The sequence below is a fragment of the Amblyomma mixtum genome, chromosome 3 (assembly GCF_055824585.1).
Source record: "Amblyomma mixtum isolate Tamu chromosome 3, ASM5582458v1, whole genome shotgun sequence".
NCBI classification, from domain to species: Eukaryota; Metazoa; Arthropoda; class Arachnida; order Ixodida; family Ixodidae; genus Amblyomma; species Amblyomma mixtum.
Genome location: NC_143014.1, coordinates 63980289 through 64008214, shown reverse-complemented (window position 1 = coordinate 64008214; position 27926 = coordinate 63980289). Strand labels below are relative to the sequence as shown.

The window sequence follows — 27926 nt, the reverse complement described above, 5'->3', positions numbered from 1 at the left end:
ATCACTATTTGCAACGTTCGGCCTGCCGCGCAAGGTAGTGTCGGACAACGGAACACCGTTTGTGTCTGCGGAGATCCTCAAGTTTTATCGCGACAACGGGATCTCATCAGTTACATCGGCCCCCTACCACCCAGCGACAAACGGACAAGCCGAGCGCTACGTAGCCGAGCTAAAACGCGCCCTTGAAAGAGATCAGACAGGCTCGCTGCAGCGCCGCCTTGCGCGCTTTCTCTTCAAGCAGCACACGACGGTTCAGAGCACAACAGGCGAGACCCCCTCGAAAATGATGTTCGAGCGTGAAATGCGAACCCAGCTCACAGCCATCCTCCCCGAGCCAAAGGCAGAGACGTGCCGGGAAGAAAAAGCAATTCCGCGCTGCGGCACGCTTAATGAGGGGCAGCGCGTCCTCGCCCGACAGTTTCTGAAAAAGCCACGCTGGGAGGAAGCTACAATTGTCAGACGCATAGGCCTGCGCTCTTGGCTCGTCAACATACATGGCACAGTAGCACGCCGACATCTCAACCAGCTGCGTAGATTTACGACGCCGTCTGAGAGCTGTCCGCCAGCGGAGAGAACACGTGCACGATCTTCCCACATAGCCTGGCACCTCTTCCCGGAAGAAGAGACTTCGCCCAGGACAGACCTAGGAGACACAGCGAACAACAGCCAGCCTACAAGTGTTTCTCCCCCGAGCGCACAAAGCCAGCGCGCCTCCACGCGTGAGCGCCGACCCCCTGCACGATACCAGGCAACTTTCTAAGGGGGAAGGAAGTGTTGTGTCCCCTTATTGCTTTTGTGTGTGTGCGCCCCCTCCTAACGACCACTCGCATTCCCCTCCTAACGACAGTTCGCATCCTCCTCCTAACGACCACTCAATCCTCCTCCTAACGACACTTGCCCCTCGTCGCACGCTGTCACCAGATGCCCCCCCACGGTGCGCCCCCGCACCCTCCTCCTGTTCTGGGAAGCCACTCCCTCCCGTGGACGCTTGTCCGCTCCCTCCTTTCTTCGGGCGGCCAGTTCGGCTCCTGCCTCGGTCGACGCTGGTCGCACCCTCATCGGTTTTAAATAAACGAAGTCTAAAAGTACCGTGTGCGTCTTTCGCTGCATTCAACACAGCGACCGGACACGACAGGAACTAAGAACGTCACCTATAAAATCGCTACGCTGAGAACAAACAAGTCCGAAACTGCTGGTGTTCGCTAAGACGTCGTGGTGATTACGTACTTAATATCGTTAGAAATCGAATTTTTATACGATTTGGGCATATAATTTGCTTAAAAATTGTTTTAACTCGTGTAACAATTACAGACTCATTTTCTGCTCTATATTCTTAGTAGCCAGCGTAGTAGTAATAGTAGCCCCCCCCCCCCCTCCCTCCAGGTCATATATTTCAGGTGGCACATACTGGAGGGTTTGTGAAGAGCGACGCACTGCCTTGCCCAAGTGGGGCGATTCCTTGCATAAAAATTGTAGGCCCAATAACTGTCGCACAGGTTCGCACAGGTGCGCGGCTGATCATGTTGGAATCAGCGTAAGATTTACCTGAAAACTTATAGTCGCAACTTGAGCTAGCCATGAATCGGCAGTTGAACCATAAGTGAGCACAGGAAGTGCCGTAATCGTCGAGCAGTTTTGCGACCCCGCAGTATACAGGGCGACGGGGAAGCGAAACTGGCGGATCCCCTGACGCACGGTCTCGCCTGTCTCCTGGTAGCACCCGCTTCATGAGTTTGTCCCACGCGCAGCGTTCTCGGCAAAAGCTGTGCTGCTGGTACTGCGGCAGCATTTTAGATTGCTGGATTGAGTGAGTTGCGGTTAGCATGGAATAAGGAAAAGATAAAGGAGTGCCCGTAACGAGCTCTGGAGAGTGTAGAACTACTTATTCGTTCTGCTTCATCTTGTTGCTATTGTGGCAGCCAATGAAATGAAAACCAACCGAGGTCAACTGTCGCTGGTAGTTTGCGAATGCTTGAGTGCGGCCTTCGAAAAACTCTGTTATAGGGCCAGCTTTTGGGCAAGCGAAGATAGGTGTTCACGCCGGAGCTAAGAAATAAGTCAGGGGGGCACTTTGCTGACCTAAAGTGCGGTGAGGCGAAAGCCTTAAGCGCGGTGTTGCTGCTTGTGTCACCGATGTGGGGAACATGCTTTAAGCTGATTTTAAGCTTCTCCTCTAAGAGTGGAACGCGACAGCGTCTTGCAACGCTGTCAGGGAGTCCACAGAACGCCATCGCCCGTTCGGCTCTACGCCTTGCTCGTCGGTAAATTGTTTTTTGAGGAAAGGAAATGTATCTGCCTCGCATATCTCGGTGGACACCTGAACCTCAACGTAACGGGAAGGGAGGAAGATGGGAGTGAAGGAAGACACCGTATTAGCTAGACGCGCCTTTGTTCATTCCAAACCATCGAGCTGGCATGGCGGAGTGGTTAGCGTGCTCGTCTCGCACTCCGAAGACCCTGGTTCGATTCCCCAACTCGACCAATTTCCTACTCGATTCTATTTATTGGTCTGGTCTGACTAGAAAGGTTAATTACCATGCAATTATCATAGAGAACTTTAAATCGCGTTCCGATATCATTCGAATGCCATCAATTAATTATCGATTAAGCAATGATTGGCATATGCCCATATAAGGCACGTAACCAAAACGCGAACACATCTGCCGACACGGCTGCTAACGACAGTATTAGGAATTAAAGGATTTCTCCTTAATAACTAGGAGCTGCGCTTTCGCAAAAATGCCCTAGTACGCGGATGTTATGCTAATAAACATACTAATTCGTATTCACTTACTCTGGAACTACGCCGGTCTAGCTGTCAGTAGATTTAGTAGATTTGAAAAATAAACGATGACGACTTACAGTTGCAATTGTCCTCTTAAAACATTAACCAGCCTTCAAAAGCAAGGACTCGCCTTGGAGGACTAAGCCAGCTGTTCCGGGCGTGACGACTGTTCGAATTCGTTTCCTACCGGGGGCTTTGTAGAACGTAAAAACAATAAATAAATAAATAAATAAATAAATAAATAAATAAATAAATAAATAAATCCCAGTCGTTATGACTACTCGACGGGAGTGATAAGGGGCCTTTTACAGGACTAGTCCGTCAGCACACGAGCGTAGCAGCAGCAGGTTTCCTCAGATTTGGCCGGCGTCCGAAGGCACCGGGAAAAGCACGCGAGCGCACGAAAGCCCCACACCGTACAGTGTTGTGTTCGGTCTGGACAGGCCGGAATAAAAGATGCATGCGGTTACTCGAGGGTATATACTTGCTGCGCAGCTCTTTCTCTTCTGCCAGCTGCTGGGGCCTATTTGGTTGTTGTTTCAGCAACGCGCCCTCTCCTTTTATGCCGCGCGCGTGGCGTGGCGGGCGCGAAGAGAGGGGGGGGGGGGGGGGGGGGGAGAGAGAGAGAGAGAGAGAGAGAGAGAGAGGCCCCCGCAGCTGTTGGGCGGGCGGAAGCGGGGGAGCGTGCGGCGCGGGGTGCTGCGCTAAGAGGATTCTGCGCTCGGAGATACAGCGCTGAAAACGGCGCGCGTGTGAGAGCGTTTCGTAATGCGGCGTGGTTAGCCCGGCGGCGCCCGCGACGTGGGGAGGCAGCTGACGCTCCCGGCGCCGAGCAGGGGAGCTCTCCCAGGTGGGCGGCGACTTTCATTGAGATGCGTGGCTCCCCTGCGGCTGACCAGGTGTTCGCTCCCTGCACGCGCGGCCCGCGCTGAGGGAAAATGGCGGCGCAAATTGACGGCCTCGCCCCGCGCTTATGCAGCGGCGACGAAAAGGGGCTAACCTTCGTTTCGGCGCCCCCGCTAAGCTGGAGCGGGTGAGAGGAAAAGGAGGCTAACGACTTATTTAGGAAACCGGTGCCGGAGCGAAATTGCGCTCCTGGTGTGGAACTGTTTTCGGCGTTGTTTTTCGGCTTGGCTTCCTCGGCCCTCGCAACTATGCCGACTCTCGCAAAGGTCTTCCGCAAATTTCTTAAAAGGCCACCGCACAAGTGCCTAGAGTCGTTTTCGCTACTGGATGCCGACAACTGAAGAACAAGGTTAGCAGCTGCCTTTTTATGGAACAAAAGGCTTCCTCAGAATCGGTATACTGCCATGCACCGCCAGGTCATTGCTTGCTATTGGACAGCAGCTAGAAAACATGGGCGGTTTTCTCTGCTTGAGGCGAAATTGGACAGTTGTTGCACGCCACAGTAAAGCCAATCAAGGCAACAAATGGCATAACGAACAGAGTATTCTTTCGCTTAACCAGGGCACTGACCAGGCTTTTTCAGAGTTCAGAAACGCGCAGGCTCCGAACTCGTTGAGTATAGGAACGGACGACAGCCTAGATGGCACATGCCCTCTCGCTCAGAGTTCAAAATGGTTGGTTGGTTAGTTGGTTTATGAGGTTTAACGTCCCAAAGCGACTAAGGCTATGTGAGACGCCGTAGTGGAGGGCTCCGGAGATTTCGACCACCTGGGGTTCAAAATGAGCTATCTTGTTAGTCACTCTATAACTTGAGGGTTAATTCTGTATTAGAGTGATTTTTCTTGCTCTCCGACTGGCCTATATGTATAACTTCCTGAATAAAACACCCAGAACTTCAGGTAGCCGAACGACGGCGCGCTACAGTCTAAAGAAAGTGGACGTCATGCACAGGCTGAGGCCAAACCACGGCTTAATAATTAAGGCGTACAAAAGCTAATGGCGGATTTTTCAAGGGCCTGTTGGACCTGTTGCGCGCCTGTCGCATTTTAACCCTAGTAAACCTGCCATCCCAAGGACAGTTTTGCAAGGGCTAGCAATGATCAAATTTTTGTTGAACTTACAAACATAAAGCAACCTAGACTCCTGGAACCTCTTTACAGGGTTAACAAAGCTCTCAAACAAACAGCGCTACACTGCTGAGTGTGAACTATTAAGTATTTTCAGGTGAAGAGATAAACACAGAAAACTAAAGAAAGTTGGCGATCGGGCCAATTTGGTGTGAATCGCTGAAATGAGTCTCTATTCGAAAGGAAATTATTATTAAGGATACAGGGCCACGACCGAAATATTGGCCGATGTCGAGAATTATTCCCGCTGCAGAGCACTCAACTTGTTGGTTGAACCCATATACGGGGAGCCTGAATCGCTATACCACAACGCAAGGTGATGTGTTCTGCCGATTCCTGTGCGTTTGCACCTTGATATGATAGTCGCAGTGCGTTCCCATTTTAGACCAGGGGACTGCTTCGCTAAATGATCGGATTTTTACGTACACAGCAATCCAAGAAGTGTGCGAAACGCTTGTTTAGAACCATGCGCGCGGCTAACGTGACAATCGCTTTCGCACACACCGGGCGCCCATTAAGTAACCCAGTGCCGGTTATGATCTTAGGAGAAAACGAAACTGTCGCCTTATGAAATGATAATACTTTTAATTACAGGAAGTTAGAGTGATGGGTACGAAGTGCGTAGCAAAATCTGTTTTGAAAGTAGAGTGCTTGGACCAGCTGGTACGACTACATACTATCGGGACAAAAGTCTTCAGGACGTGTGATCCGCCACCGATGCCAATAACTCTTTTACCAGCCTGTGGCTTGAGACCAAAACTTGTGTCGACTAAAGTTGGATTCGCGTGCCATGTGGGACAGTGAAATGTGGTCGTCGTTGAAAACGTTGGTAACTACGCGGCGAGATCACTTTTCGCGCGTGCGGGAGACTTGTGACATCGATATTACATGATTCCTTGAGTCCGTCGAGAACAGAGCTCAGAGGAGACTTAAGAGAGCGCACCTGTTCATGTGAGCGCCTCTACAAGTAGAAGTGATGACTTCAGGCTTAACATACTGGAAACTGCTCTAGCACAGCTTATTAATGCAATAGCATTATATGGCTCATCAGCAACAAAACCTAGCGTTGCCGTTTACCGCAGAAGTATAGTCCCAAAAATCGAACATGGCATCGGCGTGGTATCAAAGAAAAATAAATTTGCTTCCGAGGGTGAAGGGAATTGAACCCACGACTTCCAGAACGCGATGCGAGCAAACAGCCCACAGGCCACAAAACCACGTGGCTTTTCAGCGAACCAAGATGAACCTAATATCTGCGTTGCCTTACGACTGCATGCTAATGAATAGGTGCGTCAATAGGAAATAAAATAAACAGAAAAATAAAGGAAATTAAACAGAAATAAAGAAATAAATAGAAAAAATAAAGCTTTCGCATTCTTAAGCGCCCTCCGCAATTTTTCCACAAGAAAGCTGGAAGGAATATATGAGCTCAGCTAGCCGAAGTATTCCTGCATCCCGCACAGTCATTTTTAGAGCAGACTAAGCGACTGTCACGCCAGGAGAAAAAATTACTGGGCCGTTTATGCCGCGAAACAAACTCGATAACCTCCGAATTACGCTTGGCATGCTTGCCGAAGCCAGGGCGTAAGCTGAACTCGGAACGCGTCTCGTCAGAAAGCTGTATTGCTGCCCAGGAGTGTTCAACCGCTGGCTCGTATCTCAAGTTGTCAGCGGCGTCGCCCGTAGGCGTGAGTCAGCCCATCGCGTCCCGCAACTGGGCCGGCACTGGGGCTCGGCCGGGCTCCGGTCACGGGCTCGTGATTAGTGCGGGCCCCGTGACCAGCCGGCTGGCGCTCCGTGGAGGCGGTGGCAGCAGCAGGATCCGGCGGATTTGGACGGCCCTCGCTAGGATTGCGTCGAGGCTGGCGTGGCGTGGCGGAAGCTGGGCCGTATTGACTTTTGGATCGAACGCGGGGTTATCTGTGAGTACTCCGGCCGTGCGATCGTTTTCCGGAAGCATTTGCCGCCGAAAGGGGGGGGGGGGGGGGGGGGGCGAACAAAGCAGCAGCCGCTGCCAGTTCGTCCGGCAGTGGGCACGCGGCTCGGGCTTCCCGGATGCCTAATAGGGTTCGGTCATAGCTTCTTTGGCGCCCTCGAATCAATGCGTGGCCGGCGCCCTGGAAGCCGATAGCCGCAGCCTGCCGCGGCGTGCACGCGGCCCTCGCGCCAGGGCGCAACATTCCGCCGCGGAAAGTTGCTCTTCGATACGCTGCTGCCCGGGCTTCGGCGGACGCCGGAGAACTCGAAAGAGAACTCCACGTGAAAGCGACTGCCGTTTCCTTCCTCTCCGTCGTGAATCGCTGAAAGCCTCCGCTGCGCTGTTTATCTAAGCGTTTTTGTGTCAGGCGATGGATTTTTAAAAAATTACTAACCATACTTTCTTTTTGTCTGCATGTGCGCGCGCATCGTTCCGCCGTTTGCAAAGTCAGCCGTCTGGTTTGGAGCCGAACAATAGCGCCACGGATGTGGACGCACATGCAAGTTCGGCGCGACGCCGGCTCAAAAGGAAAACGGCACGTGGAAGGGCAAGAGCCTCGCAGAAAAGCCGCCGTCCCATGAATGCGCTGGTATTTTTACATTCATTATACTAGCGCTCACCGCTACCGAGCACGTGAACGAAGATATTTTCATTAGCTCGCAGGGTGCACGGTTTTGCTTTAGCAAAGCTTGCTGCTATATAGAGGAGTTCGGAATTTCTTGCCTTGTGAGCAAAAAAAAAAGAAAAAAAAGGAAGGAAGCCATCGTGAAAAAAAAAAAAAAAACGTTGTGGGAAGAGGACAACCCTTCGTGCTTATCAGCGTACATCATGGCACATATTTGCCTGTGCTCTGATTATTGAATGTCGAATACTTAATGACGTCAAACCTAAATTAGTGTTTCCAATGGCTGCTTCAGTTTAGTTATATTCCACGGAGTAAAAGGACAATATTTAGCATTGGGGAAAAAGCAATAAAAAAAATTGCTACCCTTTTGTCTCCACAGAAAAAAAAGCCGTACGTTGTGTAAACAAGGTACCGTATATACATCCTTAAAAAGAACGATTTAATCAGAATCAAATGTTCAGTATTCAGTCTCTTAACAACTACCGTCTCGCCTACTACGTACACTTTGGTAACGAACCATGTCAGCAAATTATAATGCATCTTCTACTGCGTGCAACAACACGTTCTAATATTTGTATAACACATTCCTCTGAAAAACGGGTGATTCCATGCCACTAAACAAATTACCTTTTGCAGTCTTTAATTTTTATCACGCCCGTTCCTACCTATAAAGTACCAGCTACGTCATTACAGTCTCAACAATTCTAGCTTAGCCCGCAAAATTCTTCTCTTAATTATTCTCGATTGATCTGTATTGTGTTGCTGTTTCCACCTTGTAGTGGTATCATATGTAATTAACCTAAGAATTATTTTCATTTGTGGTTTTCATGTGTCCATTTATGCTGTATTTATGCCTGTATTGAAACGGGAGCTTTGTTTCTGGAGTGTATTCTTATGATGTTATTGCTTCATTTCTTTGTTATTCTGTGCTAAAAACTGTCCACATTCATTTATTATCAACATATGATTGTGCAAAACTATTGCTGTCGTTGTTGCCTGGCAACGGCTCTCTGACCTCGTCAAGCTCTCCGTACAGCCATTTGTCGGGGAGTCCGCCAAAATTGTGGATGTTGAAAATGAAGAATGTGAAACGTTTACCTCGGAAAGGCGGCCATGCAACTAATAACACAAAAAAATGGATGACGCGTTAGGTTACGCATTCATGTCCTGGCAGCTGGGACGAAATGCATTCCCCTGATTTCACTAACAACTGACTCATCCGTATTAAAAATTAGTGCAGTACGTATTACGGTCAAAATGAAGCTAAGAAGGCAAGATTATAGAAAGTTAGTTTTGGAAAGAACGGCCACAGCACCGAAGCGATTCTTTCCGTTCGTTTATGGTGGCGTAGAGAAGCCGCGGGGACAAACACGTACCACTGACAGTGTCTTTCGTGCTTTTAAAATCTGGGTGGTCACACTGACGCACTAGTGAAATAACGGAAGGCTTGGCTACATCGTATCTACAGCTTAAGGTGCCCTATGATATCTGGCTTCATTTCGGCAAGACTAAAGCGGGAAGGAAAAAAAGTATGTAGAGCTAGTAAACGCAACCAAAATCAAACATCTGCATTGTCCCGGAAATGGGCAAGAAAATGGTCATGGCAGCGCAAAAATAAACTCAGCTTCTTACCGTCCCCCATTCTGGACGCAATCAAGTTGGGCACCCTGCAGCTCGGTGTGCTTCCCGCGTCTTTTTCTTGAGTTAAAAGGAGATTTCTTTGCGCGGGTTCTGGAAATTAAGAATCGATATCCTTTGCTGGCGTTCCTTACATTCCGGCCAGATCGACAGCAGTGAATGCGAACTTCCGAGTTGCTTGCTTTTCGGTTTTATTGACGGTGCCAATCACGAATGGAGTTCATTTCCACTCAGGCCCGGGCGTTAGCTGTGGTCCCTCATTTCGTTTAAGCGGTTTATTCAGAACGCACCAGCTGAATCCAGTCCCATTTCTTAGAACCTGTATGTTCTTCCGAGATTGGACTTCTTTACTTTCAGAGGACTTACAGAATAGCTGCCACGAGGGGGCCGAGCACTGTAGTAACCACCGCCCACAAAGCGATCTGGCCTTCCTCTGGATGGATGTATTTTATCTGCATCCCCTAAGAATGAAGGTGGCGCCTGGCTCTACCTCTGCTAGTAAATTTAGAGTTGTCTTCCGAGCGTCCATGTTCAACTGCCAAAATGAAGGCAGCAGACGGAAACACTAAGCAAAAAGAGCATAATGCGAAAGCCTCAGTCAAGTGCCAACATTTTCTCAGTTGCTTTAGCATTCGTCAGGCCAATGACCTTCAGTTCTAGCTGTCGATAGGCCAACACCTTGCCTTCTCACATGCTTTGCTTGTATCTTATGACAGCGGAGCGGGATGGCGTAACACACCTTAGCAAACAGCCTTTTGTGCTAGCAATTTTTGCGCTATTACTCAATAGTTCGTTCCCGAACATAACTCGATAATTAGCTGCAAAAATTAAAATTTTTATTCATTGTGGACGATTTTCCAGCACTAGCCCACATGCTTTATTAGACGCGTTTCTGTAATCGAGGTAAGCGCGGGACTTGGGAGGGGGGGGGGGGGGGAGGGGGTCTTTAACTCTAACACATGATTATGCTATTAGACTTCAAGCCTTATGCATTAGCTTAAGTCCGCCTTAGACAGTGTTCCTATACCACTGCTGCTAGGGTAACTTGGCACTCATCAGGACAATGGACAAATAACAGGTCTTGGTATCAGAAGTATAAAATTTCAAGCGCACGGAGCGACTCGGCGAACGTCTCTCGGTGGCACGCTATGTGGTCCGCACTCGAATAGTGTAGCCGAAATTACCCTCCTCGTGGCCCGGCCGATGCTGCCATTTGTCATGCAAAAGAAGGCCGAGTTCGAGTCGGCGCGAACCCTTTTCCAAAGCCTGCCCGTGCTCGAGTGGTTCCCAGAGGCGGCGGCTTCGACCATTACACCTGTGACCTAACGCTGCGAAGCGAGCAACACGCTCGCGTGCGCGACGAGCGTGCGTAATCCCTTTAATCCGCGGCGGCAGCGGCCCCGGGTGGTCCTAGAGAATGCGCACCCCCTCTTCCCCCCGGGCGACAGATGGCCTGTCGCCGAGGGTTCCCTGATGGCTTCGCAGATGAGCAGCTCGCACGTGGTGCCGGGCGCCCTTATCGGAGCCGCGATCTGGAGCAACACGGCGCGCTGAAACCGAGTCCTTCGCGAAGGCTAATGATCGCGTGGCCGCTTCTCGGCGCTCCTTCGATCACTCTGCAAATGAGACTGCTCCGCGGGATCCTATCGTGGCCGGCGCGGGCGCGAACAAATGCGGGCGCTTAGTGGCTGGCGTGCGCGGGGCGCCGTGCTATCTCGGGCCCAGGTACCCGGCGGCGGGGTGGGGGAGGGCACCTGCAGCTCGGCCGCTTCGAAGCGCGGCCGAAACGACGCCGCAGCGCCTCCCGAGGCGTCGCTGCGCTACGGTGCAGGCGTGGCTCTTTGTCACCTTGGCGTGACTTGGGGAAACGTCTCGGAAAATATTTATAGGCCCTAGTCACGCTAGCTGTTGTTAAAGGATTACGCGCGGCCGCAGCGCGAGAAAGCGCCGATCGCGATGCGCACGCAGCCGTCCGCGCAGGTGCCGCGTCCAACAAGTCCGCCTCTCGGTGACCGAGCACACGCTCCCCTGGCAGCGGTAAACAATGCCCTGAGTGTGACGCAGCGCCGGGCGGCGACGCTCGCGTTTCGGTTCTTCTGACGATGGAATATTTCGTTGGGTAGGTTGCGTGTAAAGAAATGTCCGTTATTCACAGCAGTGCAGTCGTCCACAAAAAGCAGGGCATTTCTAGCGCGGTTTCGCGAACAATTGTGAACTCAAGAGATGAAGAGCAAATCTATCTGTCACGCAATTTGCACTATCAATAAAGAATATGATCTGCGTTTTCAGGGGCAACTAGTCGTGTTCTGATATGAAAGTGGGTAAAAACTTTTTTTTTTTCAAAATCAGCGAAGGTCCGTTGACACTTTTTTTTTCAACGGATCCTACTCGCTCTAATCGCAATCTAATGGCACATTCCAATCAATGACCCGGAACACGTTTTCTTGCGCCGCGAAACCTAAGGGCGTGTTACAGTGGGCGACTTGGATTCAAATCCTTAGTTCTGACTGAACAGCTACGAATAATGTGCTTCTCGGATTCAGGGCGACGTTCCCAATCGCCGATTAGAATACGCCGTGAGTTCTTGTTTTGTGGCGCCGTACACCACGACTTTGTCACGTAAGTTCAAGCGAAGCTTTGTTTTGGGATTGTTGGTATATGCTCACTATTCCCGACTTTTCTTGACTTTTATCTTCTTTCTCTTTTCTCTCTCTCTATTTATCCCCCCCTTCCCCTTGTAGAGCCCCCAATTGCGCGTTATGCCTGCTTAACCTCCCCCTCTCTCCTTTCTTTGTTTTTGTCTGACTAGCTGTGGCGGTGAAGTGCCTTTGGCGCTAGGCTGCTGGTGCCAAGGTCGCGGGATCGATCCCATTCCCGCCCCGATCGGCCGCTTTCGACGGAGGGGAAATGCAAAAACGTCCGTGTGCTGTGCGATGTCAGCCCAGGTTAAAGAACCCCAGGTACGTGAAATTAATCCAGAGCCCTCCACTGCGGCATCCCTCGTAGCGAATGTATTGCTTCGCGACGTTAAACCATACCATACCATACCATACCATACCATACCATACCATACCATACCATACCATACCATACCATACCATACCATTCCTTTGCCTCTTTGTTGAAGCCATAACGCTCACACGACGCTGATAAACGGGCGTGCCCATCTGTGGGTGCCGTGCTTCTCCCTTCTCCGGAGTCATGTAGTCCTCTGTCCGCAACTTGCACAATACGTTAGTTACACTTCTATGAGTAACAGAAAGAAGCGATAACAGCGGTGTCACGATAGAATGGTATGCTTTGACTTATCCCTCGAGTTGCGCGCTGAACTCAGTTTAGTCTTGTCTGTCGCAGACAAGACTAAACTCCGCTAACCTTGCGAAGCGTGAGAAAAAAAAAAAGCATTGACCCACCTTGATAATGTCCTGATTGGTCAGCTGGTGAAAGCGGTAGTTTTCAGTTATGACACACAACGGCGCCGTTTACCCCAGAGAAGCAGCTTATACAGCTGCCGTAATAAAAACACGAACCAGCAAAGAGAGTATAGTGGGGACGCTCGTCCTTCCTGCCCTAGGTCACTGCTTTGTGCCGTACTTCCCGCTGAGTAAGATTGTTCGAAACGGCTCTCCAGTGTTAAATCGGTGGCACACGGTGACTTCGAAAGCCTGATCTGTCGTAGTGCGCCTCGAACGGCCAGCGGTACATTGCGAACCTCTCGCAGCTATGTACTCTGCAAAATAGTAATGGCAGCTGCATATACAACGAAAATTTGTTGAACTGGTTCCAGTTGAAGCTGGACTAATAGAACTTATTAAAAAAATCTCTGCCTCTCCCGTAACCGAGAGTAGAGTAAGCATGAAATGTTTACGGGCATAACACATTGGTTGTAGATGGTACTAGTCAAAATCTTGAAATGGGTCTAGTGTTCAACAGACCACACCACACATACTGAGCACTGGTCCATGTGGACGCAATCATTTCCTGTGAGTGTCTGGGGAATCTCTTCAGCCCTGCCTCGTCAGCTGTATCCGGTTTCTGTCAGGTTCCATTGCTCGGCTTAAGCAGCTGTGACGGTGGCGGCATTGAAATGCAGGACGATGCAGAAGCGTACGCAGACACGACGAGACGCAGGCCTGACAAGAATGTATATGCAGCGTGTTCGAATACTCCGCGAGCGTGTATACATCTGTCTGCCAAAGGGGGGAAACGCCATGAGCTAAAGGCCCAGCGGCCGGTCTTTTACATGCGTGAGTGTGGGACCGCGGCGCCATCCTTGGGGACGGCGTGGAAGCAGTTTTTCCGCCCAAAGCCCTTCTCGCCCTGGAGCTCCCCTATTGCTCTAAGCTGCCCTCTCTCTTAGAGAGTCTCGTTAAATCTCGTACGGTGCCCGGATGCTCTCGTTTCAGCTCCCGGATGAGTGGAATTCAGTGCCCGGATGAGTGGAATTCAGTGCCCGGATGTTGGTTCTCGGTCTCGGCGTGACGTCACCACACTGCCGACAACGGGAGCTAAAAGCATTTCATGCTTAAAACTTGCTTAGCACGAGCCAGAGAAGTCTGGTTTAAAACACTTAAGCAAAGGCAGTGTTGCCAGTCAAAGAGAACGGTACACGTACTCGCCTAAAAGATGCTTAAAAGTGCATGAATAAAATTACAGCAGGTCCATAAAGTGGCATTATTTCAGTCAACTACCTTTATTTTAAAAACAAACACTATCTTCATTCCTCGTCAAAGCAGCGAGCTGATTGTTACTGCTCGTATGAAACCGTCGGTATCGATGGTAATCCCAAATTGTTCGGTGCTAGAATATTGAAATTCTCAAAGGAAGTTGACAGTGCTGTGCGACTTACTGTGTAGCAGCGCCACAATTCTTTGGGTTTCAGTCTGGAAGGTCCTTGACTCACCTGCATATTTGAGGGCGCCCATGTGACAAGGGTAACGATTTGTTTTCTGTTCTAGAGAATATTTCCTACCATACCTGGTGTTCAACGCTGCCTAAGGTAACGATCTTACTAAAATTGCTGCATTTGCGTTCATAACCTTGTTCGCACCCGTTCAAAATGCTGTTTCCTCCCCCAAGCGTTAAGAGGGCACCTGATAATGTTGAAAAAGAAAATATTTACTCTTGTGACGACGCCAAACGGCTTCCAGACTTGTGCGGTTGGCTCGCGTGTGCGAGTGGAGAGCACATGTGCGGAAGCTGCTGCTCGGCTTTCGCAGGTTCCATGAAACTGCGAACAAGTTAGAAATGTTGCGCGGCGTTGTGATACGTTTTTGCGACCACAATATTTTCGTTGCTTTCACAGAGTTGCACAGCAAGTACGAATCAGGGCGTAGCTAACGTCTCTGAAGTTTTCCTATAGCTCCCGCGGTTAGGAATTCCTACTTGCTCTAAGAATCACCCAAGAGACAATTTTAAGCGGCCGTAATCAGCCATGAACGTGCGCCAGTGTGGACTCGGATTTCTAAAGGCGGAGGCAATATCAACTCTGGCCGCTCGTCATCACCTCACCTTAAATTTCGCGATCAAGTTTTTTTTGCAGATGACGTGAACTCGGAGCCTACACAACCCGAAAGCTTATTACTGAACGCGCCGTTCGAGTCCGCTTGAGGACCGAGCTTGGAGGACCATACTAACGCAAGTTCTTTACTGTGGTTTTCTACAAACTTTTCCGCGGTATTGCCCTGAGAAGGCAACAAGCGAGGGCGATGGGCAGTCGCGCATGCAGGGCGGTCATCCAAGCAGCGCTGCCACAAGCTAGCACCGAGACCTACAAGAATTTCAGACCTGCCCAGATGCCGGGTCTCTATAGGGAGACGTGCACCAAAGCGCTTTTGCAGTTAGGCTGCTGAAAGCCTTCCGACAACCTGTTGTCTGCTTTTTGTGGCAGCTCCGGAGTCATTCTGTCGTGAACGGCGAGCTGTCCGGTAGCTTCATTCGTGAGCTGTGGACTTGTTTTTTGAGAGTTAAAGAACACGGCGTCTACAACTTAGAAGCTTTCAAATACACAACTTTTCGCCAACGCAGCGTACAGTAATGTTCTGCAAGCTTGAGATTCGTTTAGATACGTGTGCGGACAGGTTGTAACCTGTTATGTAATTATGTGTCTAAAATGACGTATTATGGATCTGTTCCGTACCGGGTCAATTACGTTAGCCAGTCGTGTGGACACCTGCGATTATGCGTTATATCCGTCATCGTTTCTTTTTTGTCCACCCACAAATAATGATAATTTGACCCAATACATAGCTAAGTTCTGCGAACCGAGTGCGAAAGCCGTTGAAAAGGTGCGAATATAGCAAGTAGTGAGCGCAAATATTTTGCCATCGACTCGAGCAAGAGATTGCGAGAAGCGCCACGTCATTGGTAGAGTTGCGACCCTAACGGCAAAGGAGATCAACTAGGACAGGCGCTCTGGAGCAATGTTATCTGTGCTGGTGCCGGAGCTGAGTAGGTCTTGGCCAGAGCGGTCCGTACGGCGCGGAGAAAATTAGAAGGGCTTCTCATTAGTGGCCTCCCGCGACCGTAAACACGGGCGCCATCGCCGTGCGCGCAGCGCGTAGAGCTCCGCCATATCACCGACAGAGAAAAACATCGTTGACAGAGGGAAATTGCCGTTTGTGCGGAGGGGGGCAGCCTGCTGCTTTCTTTTCGCTGCCATCCCTGCGTAAGCGGCCGCACGCCCACTGTGGTCGCACGCTGTGATCGATCCCGGAGCGGTTATTTTGGCGTCCTCCACGAGGCTGCAGCCGCGGCACGGCGGCGGGCGTAGCTTCGCAGGTGAAAAGGACGACGCGGACTTGATTGACGCTGCCTGGCTTACGCCGTCAGCGCTGGCCGCGGCGGCGTATGACAAACGGGGATGGCACGCTCGAAGTTTGCGCACCTTTTCGTGACGCGCTGACGTGAGCAGGTGGCGAGGGGACGGTCATCATTAATCTCTAGAAGCAATGTGGAGCGCAGTAGGCGAAATCTTTCCCGCAAACGTTGGTTTTGTTTGTGGCAACGATTAGCATTAAACGACCAGCGGTCTTGCGACGTGTATTGGAATGAACGCGATTGGCCAGGGCGTTTGAGCCACGTACCGCAAAGACAACAAAGCACATGGACAAGCTAGCTGAGCGTCATCATCATCAGCCTGACTACGCCCACTGCAGGGCAAAGGCTTCTCCCATGTCTCTCCTACTAACCCTGTGTTTTGCCAGTTACGAAAGTAATTTTCGTTGGCTTCGGCAGGGAAAAGGTTGAGCGAAGTAAGCGCTTATCAAAGACACATTATTGTCGGTCATTTCGACCGCAGTGCGGTCTTCTTCAGGACTGAAGAAGACGCACCGTGGTCGAAACGTCGACAATAAATGTGTTTGAGAAGTGTTCAGCCATAAAGTATTGCACTAATAATTTACCATTGAGAAACACCGCGAGTAAAAAGAATTGTAAGTTATCAAACCCAACCAGACAGGCAATTCTGTTGAAGTTTAGTTCTAAAAGAATTATCATTCCCCTATGCCTTAGTTCCCTACGCACGCGCACATGGTGTCCCAGCTAAATGTAACCAAGCTTTTAAAACAGACGTAGTCTCCTAGCGCAGTGAAACCAACTGAGGGTTGATCAGAGTTACGTGGCCTACTCAGAAATATTCTTCGTTCTTCAAAGTTGATTTATTAGTAAAGACTAATTATTTAACATTTGAATTATTGGCTTGAGGAACAAATTGTCAGTACTTAAGCAGGAGGTCGTTTCAAAAACAGCCAACAGCGCTGTTCCGTCAAGGTATAATTTACGCAGCTTTTTTTTTTGGCCTTGAAAGAAAGCTGTCACGTGACCAGCTGCTGGCTCACATCTCTGCCCCAGTGCTCATTCAAAGCCTCATCGGGGACAACCCTAAAAAAAAAAATAATCGGATTGTCTTCTGTGTGACGCTTCTTTGGACGTTGAAGTTGTACCGTTGTCACGAGGAAGCTTTTTATCGTGTGAGTTATACGAGTCACGTGAAAAAAATCTTCTTAACATGAGCGGTAGCTTGGCGCAAACATTTCAGTCAGCTGCAAGACGATCTACAACTTCTTAATGACACTTTGATCCTGAAAACAATAATTGAAATGTTACCAAGTTAATCTTTACAAACTAATCAAGTTTGGAGCACGAAAAAATACTGCAGACTAGGCCAGGGGACTCTCAACTGATCTCAGTTGGTTTCACTGGGCTAGGGCACTCCATGGTTTTTAAAAGCTTGGTTCCATGAAGTTACGACATCTGGCATGCGTGTGTGTCTGAAAAATAGGTTCATTGGACATTGTTGCGAACATATTGAAAAAAACAGTCAGACTTGGGAAGGAACAATGTATTTGACGTAAGTATGGCTTTTTCGTTTATATATATATAATGTGTGTGTGTGTGTGTGTGTGTGTGTGTGTGTGTGTGTGTGTGTGTGTGTGTGTGTGTGTGTGTGTGTGTGTGTGTGTGTGTGTGTGTGTGTGTGTGTGTGTGTGTGTGTGTGTGTGTGTGTGTGTGTGTGTGTGTGTGTGTGTGTGTGTGTGTGTGTGTGTGTGTGTGTGTGTGTGTGTGTGTGTGTGTGTGTGTGTGTGTGTGTGTGTGTGTGTGTGTGTGTGTGTGTGTGTGTGTGTGTGTGTGTGTGTGTGTGTGTGTGTGTGTGTGTGTGTGTGTGTGTGTGTGTGTGTGTGTGTGTGTGTGTGTGTGTGACTGCTGATGACGTAAGTAAGGAGTTGAAAGATGATGTCTCAACAGAAACCCCGATGGAGGAAGGTCCACCATCCGAAACCGTTGGTATAATAAATGTTTCTCCAAGAAACGCATTTCTAGCATTTTTTTGCATGTGTATTTGTGTTTACGTTAAGAAGGAAGCCAACAGTCAGGCCACGGAAGGCACAGGGGAATGTCACTTGTTACACTGCTTATATTACTACTTTTGATGATGGGAGAAAATTGGGAATTCTTTGTTATGAGATAATTTAGAACAAATTACAAAAATGACAACCACATGCCAATGGTGTGATCTGAACCCTCGACCTCTTCATGTCGTGTACGACGCTCTACCAACTCAGATACGGCAGCAGTTGTGTCGTCTTCTACCGCACCGGTGGACGTGACACATCCTGTTTGGTTTGTTGGTTTGTTTGGGTTTAACGTCCCGAAGAAACTTAGGCTACACATCCAGGCTACACAACTTAGGACATATCCTGTGATACCGCAAGTTTCACGTGGAACGTGATCGAAGGTGGGCAGCGGCAACTGTGCGAGAGCCCTCTTGTGCTACCTTTGGCATCAAGACTGCCACAACCGAGACCCTCGCTGTGGTATGAGCAGAGATGAGGGGCCCGTGAAAGGGAAACTGAGGACGCATGGAAGTTGGCCTGCATCAATAAAGTAGGGCTTTCTAACCACACAGACATCACTATCACGAAAAATGGAGCTTTTATAAGGTAGTAAGGGCCGGAAAACGAATTCAAGGTGTCGTCATCACTTGCCGGTATTGCAAGTAGAATGCATGGGTCGACAGGGATCTTTGGTTGCGGACCTCAGATGCTACGATACGTCGCCATTAATTTCAAAACAGGGGCAGCCCGTCGTTTTGGCAAAGACGTCACGAGCTTAAATCCAGTGGCGGGAAGATTTTTACATCCAATTTCATAGGCGGTAAACGCGTCTTTTGCAATCTTGAACATAGCCAGAAAGAGCCAGAAAGAACCATAGAATTGATTTTGAGTAAAATCAATAATCGGGCAGAATTGTTCTCGGTATCACTTTAAGATACGTTTAGAAAGAAGCCAACAGGCTTCGAAGGCGCGGAAGGCACAGGGGAACGCTACTTTTTAGTGCTAAAGCTCTATTTGGCTAGCAATCCTTTGAAAAAGGCGAAGTTTGTCTGAAGCCTCTCAGATACCTGCAGAAATAAAATAAATATTGCCGCGACTGGGTTGCGAACCCGTGGCGGCGTTAACAGACCAGCTTCGCTGGTGACTGCAGGAGAGCATATATGCTATCGCCGCAGCCGATCACGTCTCGCGTTGAACTGCAACACACTCTCGCGCTGTGCACTGCACGTCGTCGCCTTCATCGGCTTAAATCTGTGCGCAAAAGTCGCGAAAGGAAAGGAAACACGCATAACTGGCTCCCTGGGTCAGTGGACGCCTCAATCGCGCTTTCCGGTACGTGGCGATGGTGTCTACCTGCAAAAACCTGCTTAAGGTCAATGCTTCATGCTTAGCAATGCTAAACCGCCATCAATTTTTGCACTATTTTTATTGTGGCATTTGATGAGTGAAAACTGGGGAATTCTTTTAGGTACGGGGTAACTCAGAATAAATTAGAAGAAAAGACAACCGCATTCCGCCGGTGCGATCCGAAACCACGACCTCCGCATGACGCATACGATATGGTGGCCTACCGAGCTATGTATGGCGGCGGCGGTCGCGGGTTCACGCACATTTACCGCTGCTCACCTGCGATCACGTTCCACATGACAGTTGCGGTAGAAGAGGGCAATAAAAATTTGTATTCGAATATCATTTGAGCAATGCCTGCTGAGTATGCTTTAAAGTCAGCATTTAAAAGCTTCAAGCAAGGTGTAAGAACATATTACACCGTGGATTCCAGTAAAGATTCAATTTGCTGCAAAACGGGAATGCATCCTGAGTTCTATCACTTAGTGAGTCGAACCTTTTTTGCATTCCCTCGACCATTCGGTAGAATTAACGGAAATTGGCTGTAGTTAGTATAGCCGCTATGAGCACTATAGAAGAAGCTGTACTGCTCACAAATTCACAATAATGACACAAACACGCGGGGAATGCGGCGGGGGTATACTGAACGCGTATGTAGAATCATCGTGCTTGTCCCGCAAAGCGCTCACTAAGACCATTGGGGCCAAAGGTGGCTGTTCCGCGTGAAGAAGAAACAAGGTTCTTTAAGTGTGAACATTCCTGAACAGTAATACCTTTATATGCTGCTTGTTATACGAAGTATTAGGCATTAATTTCATGAATTTGAAACTGAAATCAGCCGGCCAATATTACATACTGCGCACAGTTTAAGACGACGTATATTTTTGCACTTGGTTTATGTGCTGTTCTCTGTGTCCAGTTTGCACTGACCGGCCGGAATGAAACGCGAACTCGCTTCACCTGTCAGTGCTAAAGTTCGCGATGCTACATCAGACCGCAGCCGGCTGCTGACTACACACTAGACGTGACTGTTCGTCTGAAGCATGATCACGTCTTCTTTTCGCATCACTTAACTTGAAGACGCCAATAAACCTGCGTTCTGGCTGCGCATCACTCTGACTCGACTCGCACAAAGCAGCCTTCTGCCCAAGTTGGAGGCTTAGCGCTTGTAGTCTCAGCACTATTTTGATTTGTAGTAGAACAAGAAATTTCGCTCATAAATGTAGCAGCTGGTTATTCGTAGGTCACCGTGACGTTTATATGTAGGTGAGGCATTTGTCAGTCACACTAACGACTGGAGGGGGGCAGCGACCCTGGACCATTCCTTCGTGTCTTAATCTAGTAGAGATTTTCCGTGGTATTGCGCGGAACCCACTTCGATGAGATCATTATCGCATTCCCGGGCCCGTCGTGTCCGCTTCCCTCCATGCGCCCGTGTCGTCACCACATTCCCCGCGCTAATGCATTTGTCAAGAATGGCCGCCTGTCAACATCTAGGGGCGTCCACGCAACTTCCCGTGCGAAGGCACGCAGCCCACAGGTGCGCCTAGACAAGCGACGCCGAGTGGGGGGACGCCCGTGTCAACAGGAGTGCACGCAATCTAGGCTTCCCGTATGACACGGCTAAACCGCTCCCTTCGGCCGGGCAAAATGAGAGGAAAAGAAAAACAACACAAACGTAACCAGAAGCACGTGCCTAGAAGGGCGAAAATGGAATGAAAAGGCGAAAGCCACGCGCAAGTTTTGTTAAACATGAGAAGGCGTTCACGCGCTGTTTCGCAGGCGATTGTGAACCTGCAACAAACAAGGCTGGCTTTCCCTCCTCACCTGCCGTTTGTGATGGATGATCGCGGTGGTGTTCTCTATTTCATCCCTTTCCTTGAAAATAAAGTAGGAAGCAGCGCCAAAACGGGAAGAAAAAAAAAAAACCGTCACTGCCTGGGCTTATGCCACCGTCCTCTGCCTATATATTCCCTGGGGACGTAAATAGTTTGCCTCGGAAAAATATCCATGGTTTACTTCACTTTTTTTTCTTAGTGTTGACGGCTCTTTTTTTCTTTGCTCTTCCTTTATCGACGGCCCCACATTCAATCATGCCTGTATTAAACAAGAGGAGGAAGAGCCTAGCAGTGCTGGCGGCATTTACCATATTACATACAAGCTAGAGCTACGCAGGTAATTTGCTGCGCGAAGCTTTTTGAGCGCTCCGGGGCGATTTTGAAAGTACTGTCTTCTTTTCTTCCTGTGGCACCACTAGTGCTTTATACTGGGGCACTCGTATTAAACCTATCATTAGTTTTGACGATACAAGACCCCCTCAGCGCCCAGTAAACTAATGTTAGCTGCGACAATGAGCAGGCTAGATGTGCACGCGAAATTCTGAGCAAGGACGATTACGAAGCTTCGCGGCCTAGCTGTACGACCATAGTTAGCGATTGAGGGCGGCTGAATACGCCTAGGGCATTTCTTGCCGCGTCGTGCTTCTTTCAAGAACTTCCATACTTCCTGCGATTGTGCCCGGCCAAACCACGAGGCTACTGTCGGTCGCGCACTTGAAGTACACGTGCTTCTGAAACGAGATCTGAAACGAGAGATCCCCTGGAAACGAAAATTGTGATCCTTACGTTGTGATCTACTGTAATTGAATCCAGCGTGAGCCCAGTTCCATTCCCCTCTTAGCGGTGGACCAAATTCTCCCGTATAGACGATATGTGGTGAAACACAACGAGCCCGGCAGCCAGCGTTGTTTGTGGAGTCAACGTCCCGAGAGAGAGTGTAAAACAATCATGCAGGTTGTGCAGGCGTCCCAGCGATTGCCAAGCCGGATGGCGTCGACTGTTGGTCTAGCCAGAGTGGAGAAAAAAAAAGGAAGATTACAGGGGAAAGGGTGCGGGCGGCTGCCCCTCTCAGGAGCAGCACGCAGCGTACGGCGTCCGTAGTGCGGTGACGCTTCATGACACAGGAGCGGGAGCCTCGGGCATGAACCGACGGTGGCACTAATTCGGAAAGCCGTTCTAGTGTATACGCAATTAGCGTTTCCGACCTAACAGACGGGCTGCGAGCACCGTCAGCCCGGTGCCGTAATGAAGCGGCCGCATACGCGTTCCGCGCTGCCCAGCGGCGGCCGTGGGCGGCCAGCAAAAAGCGGCGGGCGGCGAGCACGGGTAAAGGGAGGGCCTGGGAAAGGGGGGGGGGGTGGAGGCAAAATGGCCCGTATATATATTGAAGTCTTCTAATTGCGCGCTCGTGGCTGAACAGGTAATTAGTGCGAGAACTACGTGACGCCCCCGCTCACGTGATCGGCCGCGGCCAATGACGACGGCACAACAGATGTCCTTCCCCTTTCTCGCGCGGCTTTGCGCGCGTCCAGAGATCGCGACCCTCCCTCCCCCCTCCCCCACCCGCGCCCCCCATCCCTATATATGTGTATATAAATGGGCTTTTTTTTTTTTTTCTGGTTCGTCCTTTCTCTGTCCGTTCCTTGCCAAGCAGCGAGAGCCGGCGGCGACTTTTGGACCAAGCTGTTCGATAGGCTGTGTCACGTACGGCGCTTCATTTCCTAATGGCCGCGCGCCCGGGCCCGGCTGCCATGGTCGGCCGCCCCGAGGCTTCCGGCCACGCTGCCCGGGACGCTCCTCGCGCGCGACAAGCGCCGGGCCCCGATGCGTGCGCGGCCCGGCGCCAGGGCCGCGCTGCAGCCACGCGTCGGCAGAACACACTCGTACAGCGCAGCAGCGGCCAAAGCGACAACGAAGCAGTCGTTTAATGCGCCCCGCCGTCCTACACGCCGGCCGACAACGGCTCGCGCAGAGATATGCTGTGTCGGACGCCGGCTTCAATGTGGAAATCCGAGCGTTGCAGGGTTGTTGCCTTAGCTCAAAGGATCTGGGGCCAGCGCTTCACGGAGGAAGGGGGGCCCTGGTTTTGTGCCATTTCGATAGTTGCCTGATGCAGTTGTATACCCGACAAACCTGGCCTTTCTGTAGGGCGTTTCTCTTGTCTCAGCTGTTACCCGCTTAACGGTATTGGCAGCCTGGAGTGTTGTTTACGAGCTGTGATTTTAGACGCTAAATGCGCGAAAAGAGGCGGGCTTGATCAACTTGTTGACTGCTGACGTAGCGCATTATTCTCTGCTACTTTATTTTGTGGCATTTTATCCTGTTAGCTTGTGTTGAATGCGTGCAGTTAGCATGCGTGACAACACATGCCCCCAAAACAAACAGCGGTCCCCATAGGCGGAAACAGGTCGTGAAGAATTAAAAAAACGAAACAAGATTACGGAAAACCGCGGTTTTTGATGCTTGTATACAAAATAGGACGTCATTAAGGCGGCGTCTGCTTCCCAAATCAAGGCGCGAGCTATGAGTAAACCACTCAAGTGGTTTCGTAAAACGGGTTGGTAAAATGAGTAAAGCGCTAGCTATGAGTGCCGACCAGACCAGCTGAGCCTTTTTGCACCAAAATTTCTTACCCGATGTTCTCGCCTTTCGCTCACAAGAAGACGCCATTGTTGGTATACGCAACCCTTTCGTACGTATAGACAAGTGCCGTAGACAATGCTAGAGATCTTTGTACGAGTACCATTTGTATCTTACTTAGTCCATATTTCATCTGTTCGTGATTGCCGTACTGGCGGCAGTAACACGACTAACGGTACGAATTTGAGCGTGTATACCAGAGGCGAAACCAGAAGGCGGTTTACGAAACTTGGTTTCCTCCCCCTGTCTCTCTTTACCAAAATTATTTTTGAGCTTGTGGTGACGTTCTGTTGTGTTCGTGTTAAATCAACAGGAAGCCATCATGGACCTTATGTATGTAGAGTGCACTCAACAACTAAACGCACTTTCAGTTGTGCTTAACCCGACATAGTCTTTGTTGGGGTTTTGGCTTTACATTTGATTTTATAGAGTATATAAGCAATAAACTTAAGGTCATGGGTGCATAGTTCAAAATTCGGAAATAGAGCCCTTTTGGAAAGTATTTGAAAAAACACACACTTGGCTGCTTGCAGGTGAGATGCTAAGTTCCTTGCTAAAAATGAGGTATCGCTTTACCGTAACATGGATTTACACCGACGGGCGTCGTTTCCAAATATGCCACATTTTATTTGTGACTCTATCTGAGTACCAGAAACTGGTGAACAAAGGCAGCATGTAAAAGCAACCCAGAAACTACATTTCAAAGTATTTCTGCGAAACACTTACTTGGCAGTACTGCAAAAAAAAAAAAAAGGCGCAAAAGAAAGTTAACGGACATCTCGGGAAAAAGCTGGTATGAAGGGGTAATCAACGTCCTTGAAAATGCTGGTAGATTAATTAGTGAGTAGACTTAGATTGAGCGTCACCACCACATGAAGTTTGATTTGCGAGACTTTGTGGTGCGCGATTCGTACAGCGATATTTTGCCGTTAAAATTGTTTCTAAAGGACGTCGATAAAAAGTGTTTCCGGAATTAGCTCGTAACTGTGCGCAGATTTTGAGGCGCCTTTCATCGGTAAGGGTTCCACACTGCGTTGCGAACAATGCCTGTAAATCGAAATTGCGCGCCTTACGTGTGCGATTCTACCAGGCATGCTTTCCCGCAGTTCACGCGTGTTTCAACGCGCGCGAGGTCTAATCGTAGGGCAAGAGACAGCTTGCTTACCAAAATCCATGGGCTTAACTATTTCTCGTGAACGGTCCGAGGCCAGTATTTGAAATGTGAAACTTTGTTTCTTGCACTCCAGCGCTGCAAACTATGCTCGCCGAATTACGTTGCATATTTGGATTGAGTTGACAAATTATATTGATGGGTCAGTTGTTCAGACATACTCTTAGAACGAAGAACGTAGCGTTGAGACAGCACACAGAAAAGGCGAAGACAGGGCGGTTGATTCGGTTGCCTCCAAATGCGCCTTGAACCTCGAGTGGAGGGGCAGTGGGCTTGGCGCAACGGTCAAAAGAGGGATTGCCATTTTACGAACTACTGCTACTAGAAAAGGTCGAATAGCGCATGTAGTGCTGGCCAGGACTACCAGGCGTGCTGAAAGTGAACAGGGGGCAGAGTAGCTCTGGTAGCTGATTCGGACGTAAAATGTCAGTTTAAACAAAAGAGCACTGGCGACCAATCAAGCAAGCAACGTATTTACGCTAGCACTAAGCTTCCCGAAGACAGTTAGCAAGTATGACAGGTCGCCGCTGCAGCGTCGTTTATGAGTGATAAATTTGTTGAAGACAGCATAGTGAACCATCTCGCCCACAGCGTGTAGGTTGAGATATCTCTCGCAGCGATCGGTGCGAAGAGGGTTTATAATATGCAAATTCTCTCCCTGATTGGTCGGCGCTCTTCTCATTGGCTGTCACGAATGATTAGCGTACGAGCGACGGCCAGTCACGGAGCTCTCTTAAGGACGAGCAATTTGCTTATTACGGCACCAGATTCAAAAGCTACATTCTGATACCGCAGGGTATATATGAACCAACGAATATATTCTTTCGGTTCGATTCAATTCTCCCCGTTCGCGTCCCCGAGTGACCGATCCTCTCGATAACCGGTGCGCGGTCTCGCCTGAGCCAGTTCCGAGAGGCGGAGACAACCGTGATGGAATAAAACTAATATCCGTTATTCATGCCCTTCCACCCCAAGACGTAAAACTAATACAGGAGCCAAATCCCTTCTTGAGTGCGTTTTAAGGCTTTATGTTTCCCGGCTTTTTCTGGGCGCTGCACGTGTAGAACTAAGACGGTACCGACGCCTGTCACTCAGTTTATGAACGAGCTATCTTACTCACTAGAGAAATTTGTGAAGAAGAGAAGTGATTCTTGATATCTGGGTGGGTTCTTACTTCCTGGAAAAGACGAAAAACAAAAGGAATTCGCGATTCTTACTTCCGTTACCGCGTTACCAACCTTAACGTGTTTCCACAAATGGCGCTGCGTACAATAAAAGAAAGACATCATGAACGGAAAGTTAGGCATCACAGTACGCGTTCCAAGTCATTACCTGAAGTGACCTTTCAGAGCTGTGGTACACTATGCGACAAGGCCACTGGGTTGGAAAATTCGAACTGTGCTCATGCTTGTGCCAGTCGTTTTCGACCAGAAAGCTCTCTTTCTCGTCGCAAGCGGCTGCAGCGCAGTAGGGTTTTCTCAAGAGCACACAACAAATGCAAAGACAACCAACCACTCATCTTTGGCGACAAATGCGGCACTAGAAACTTCCTATGCGGCTTCTTCATCCTGCTTTGAGTACAGAAACCAAAAAAGTAAATAAATCATCAGAAGAAAAAGCTGGCCACCATTTTGAAAGGGCAAAAAGGCGGGACGGTAAAATATATTCTGAAGTTACTATTTGGTGTAAAATTTTGCATTTGCAAGTTTTAGGGTTTTCCTGTTCATCATGTGTACCCGCTAACACGGATAGTAGGGCCATAAGATAACGAAAAAAAAAAACACCTATTCCTCTAGGCTGATTTTTTCCAGGAACCTCGAACGGCGACGTCTATTATGGACTTGAACGTGCGACCAGCGTTGTGCGTCTAGTCCACAAGGAAATTGATGTTTTATTTTTACGACTATACCACGGCCTAGCTGTTTTAGTCGCCGGTGGGTGCACAAAAGACGACGTTAAGGCTACATCTCATGCCTTGCGTGTACTGAAGCTCTGATGTGGCTAAAAACCACGAACACAGATGCCTTTTCTCTTTAGTTTTGGGCAGTGTATGAAAGCGGTTAACTTCATAGCCGACCTGAGCTGCGTCCGACTCGATAACCACGGGTGGCACTCTTCTCGCAGTTGCGAATTAGAGGCGCCCTGCGACAGACCGCATGCAACTCTCGTTTCCGCGGTGTACGAGAACTGCAGCTGGTGCGACTAGTGCGCCTGACACCGCAAGGTAGTGCGTCCCGCTCGTTTAGTTTCGGTTCGGGTGGGGCGTCGTCAGCTGATCCCATGTCGCGAGGCCCGTGGACCTGTTGCGCCTATTCCTGCGGCGCGTCTACGTGCAGCGGGCGCCTATCGAGCGAGCCGGGTATAATTCGGCGCGGACACGCGACCCAGGCCAGGCCGTACACTTGTGGCGCTTGAGCGCGGCGCGCACACTCACCGTAGGCTGGTAGGGCGACGGCGCCACCGCGGCTGGGCGAGCTGGGCTGCGGGCTCGGCACCGGCGCCGCCTCCGTGGGGCTCGACGGCTGGCGGTACCATCGGGGTCCTCCGGCGTGGTGGTTGGCCACCGGGTACTTGACCTTCTTGACCAGAAAGGAACGCGGCATCTCGTTCGTTCCTTATCCGGCCAGAGCGCGATCGGTCGTCGCTTCGTTTTCCTCCTCGTTGGGCGCCGCGCTTCCCGGGCTACCAACTTTCGCTCTTCATTTTTCCCCGGCCAGCCGACGGGTCTCGAGCGCAACAACTACCCCATGGTTGCCAGGAGGGGAGAGCGCGATCCCGCCGCCGGTGCTGCCACCGCGGCCCGAGCCCTGCGGGCGAGGAGGCGGCGCTCTGCGCCTGCGCAGTGGGGAAGATCTGCACGCGTCACGGATGATCGCTTTGCTTCTTTTTGCATCGTCGGGAGCTCTCTCTCGCCACCACGCCGGCGCCCTCGCCGCTTCCCCTTTTCCCTATTCAACATGTGATGTTCTCCGGCGGCACACGCCGGGCTTCGAGGGACGTTGCGGGAGTCTCGCGCCGTGTCCCGAACGGGGACCAA

At 50.0% G+C, this 27926-nt stretch overlaps 1 protein-coding gene across 1 annotated transcript in view; it reads right to left on the bottom strand.

The window, feature by feature from the left end:
• Positions 1 to 27627, bottom strand: part of LOC149350431 (uncharacterized) — a 46076-nt gene extending 18449 nt beyond the window's left edge. The window contains exon 1 of the mRNA XM_089579450.1: positions 27324 to 27627. Coding sequence (XP_089435576.1) covers positions 27324 to 27492 — 169 coding nt within the window. The 5' untranslated portion in view covers positions 27493 to 27627. The remainder of the gene's footprint in view (positions 1 to 27323) is intronic.
• Between the last annotated feature and the right edge of the window lie 299 nt (positions 27628 to 27926).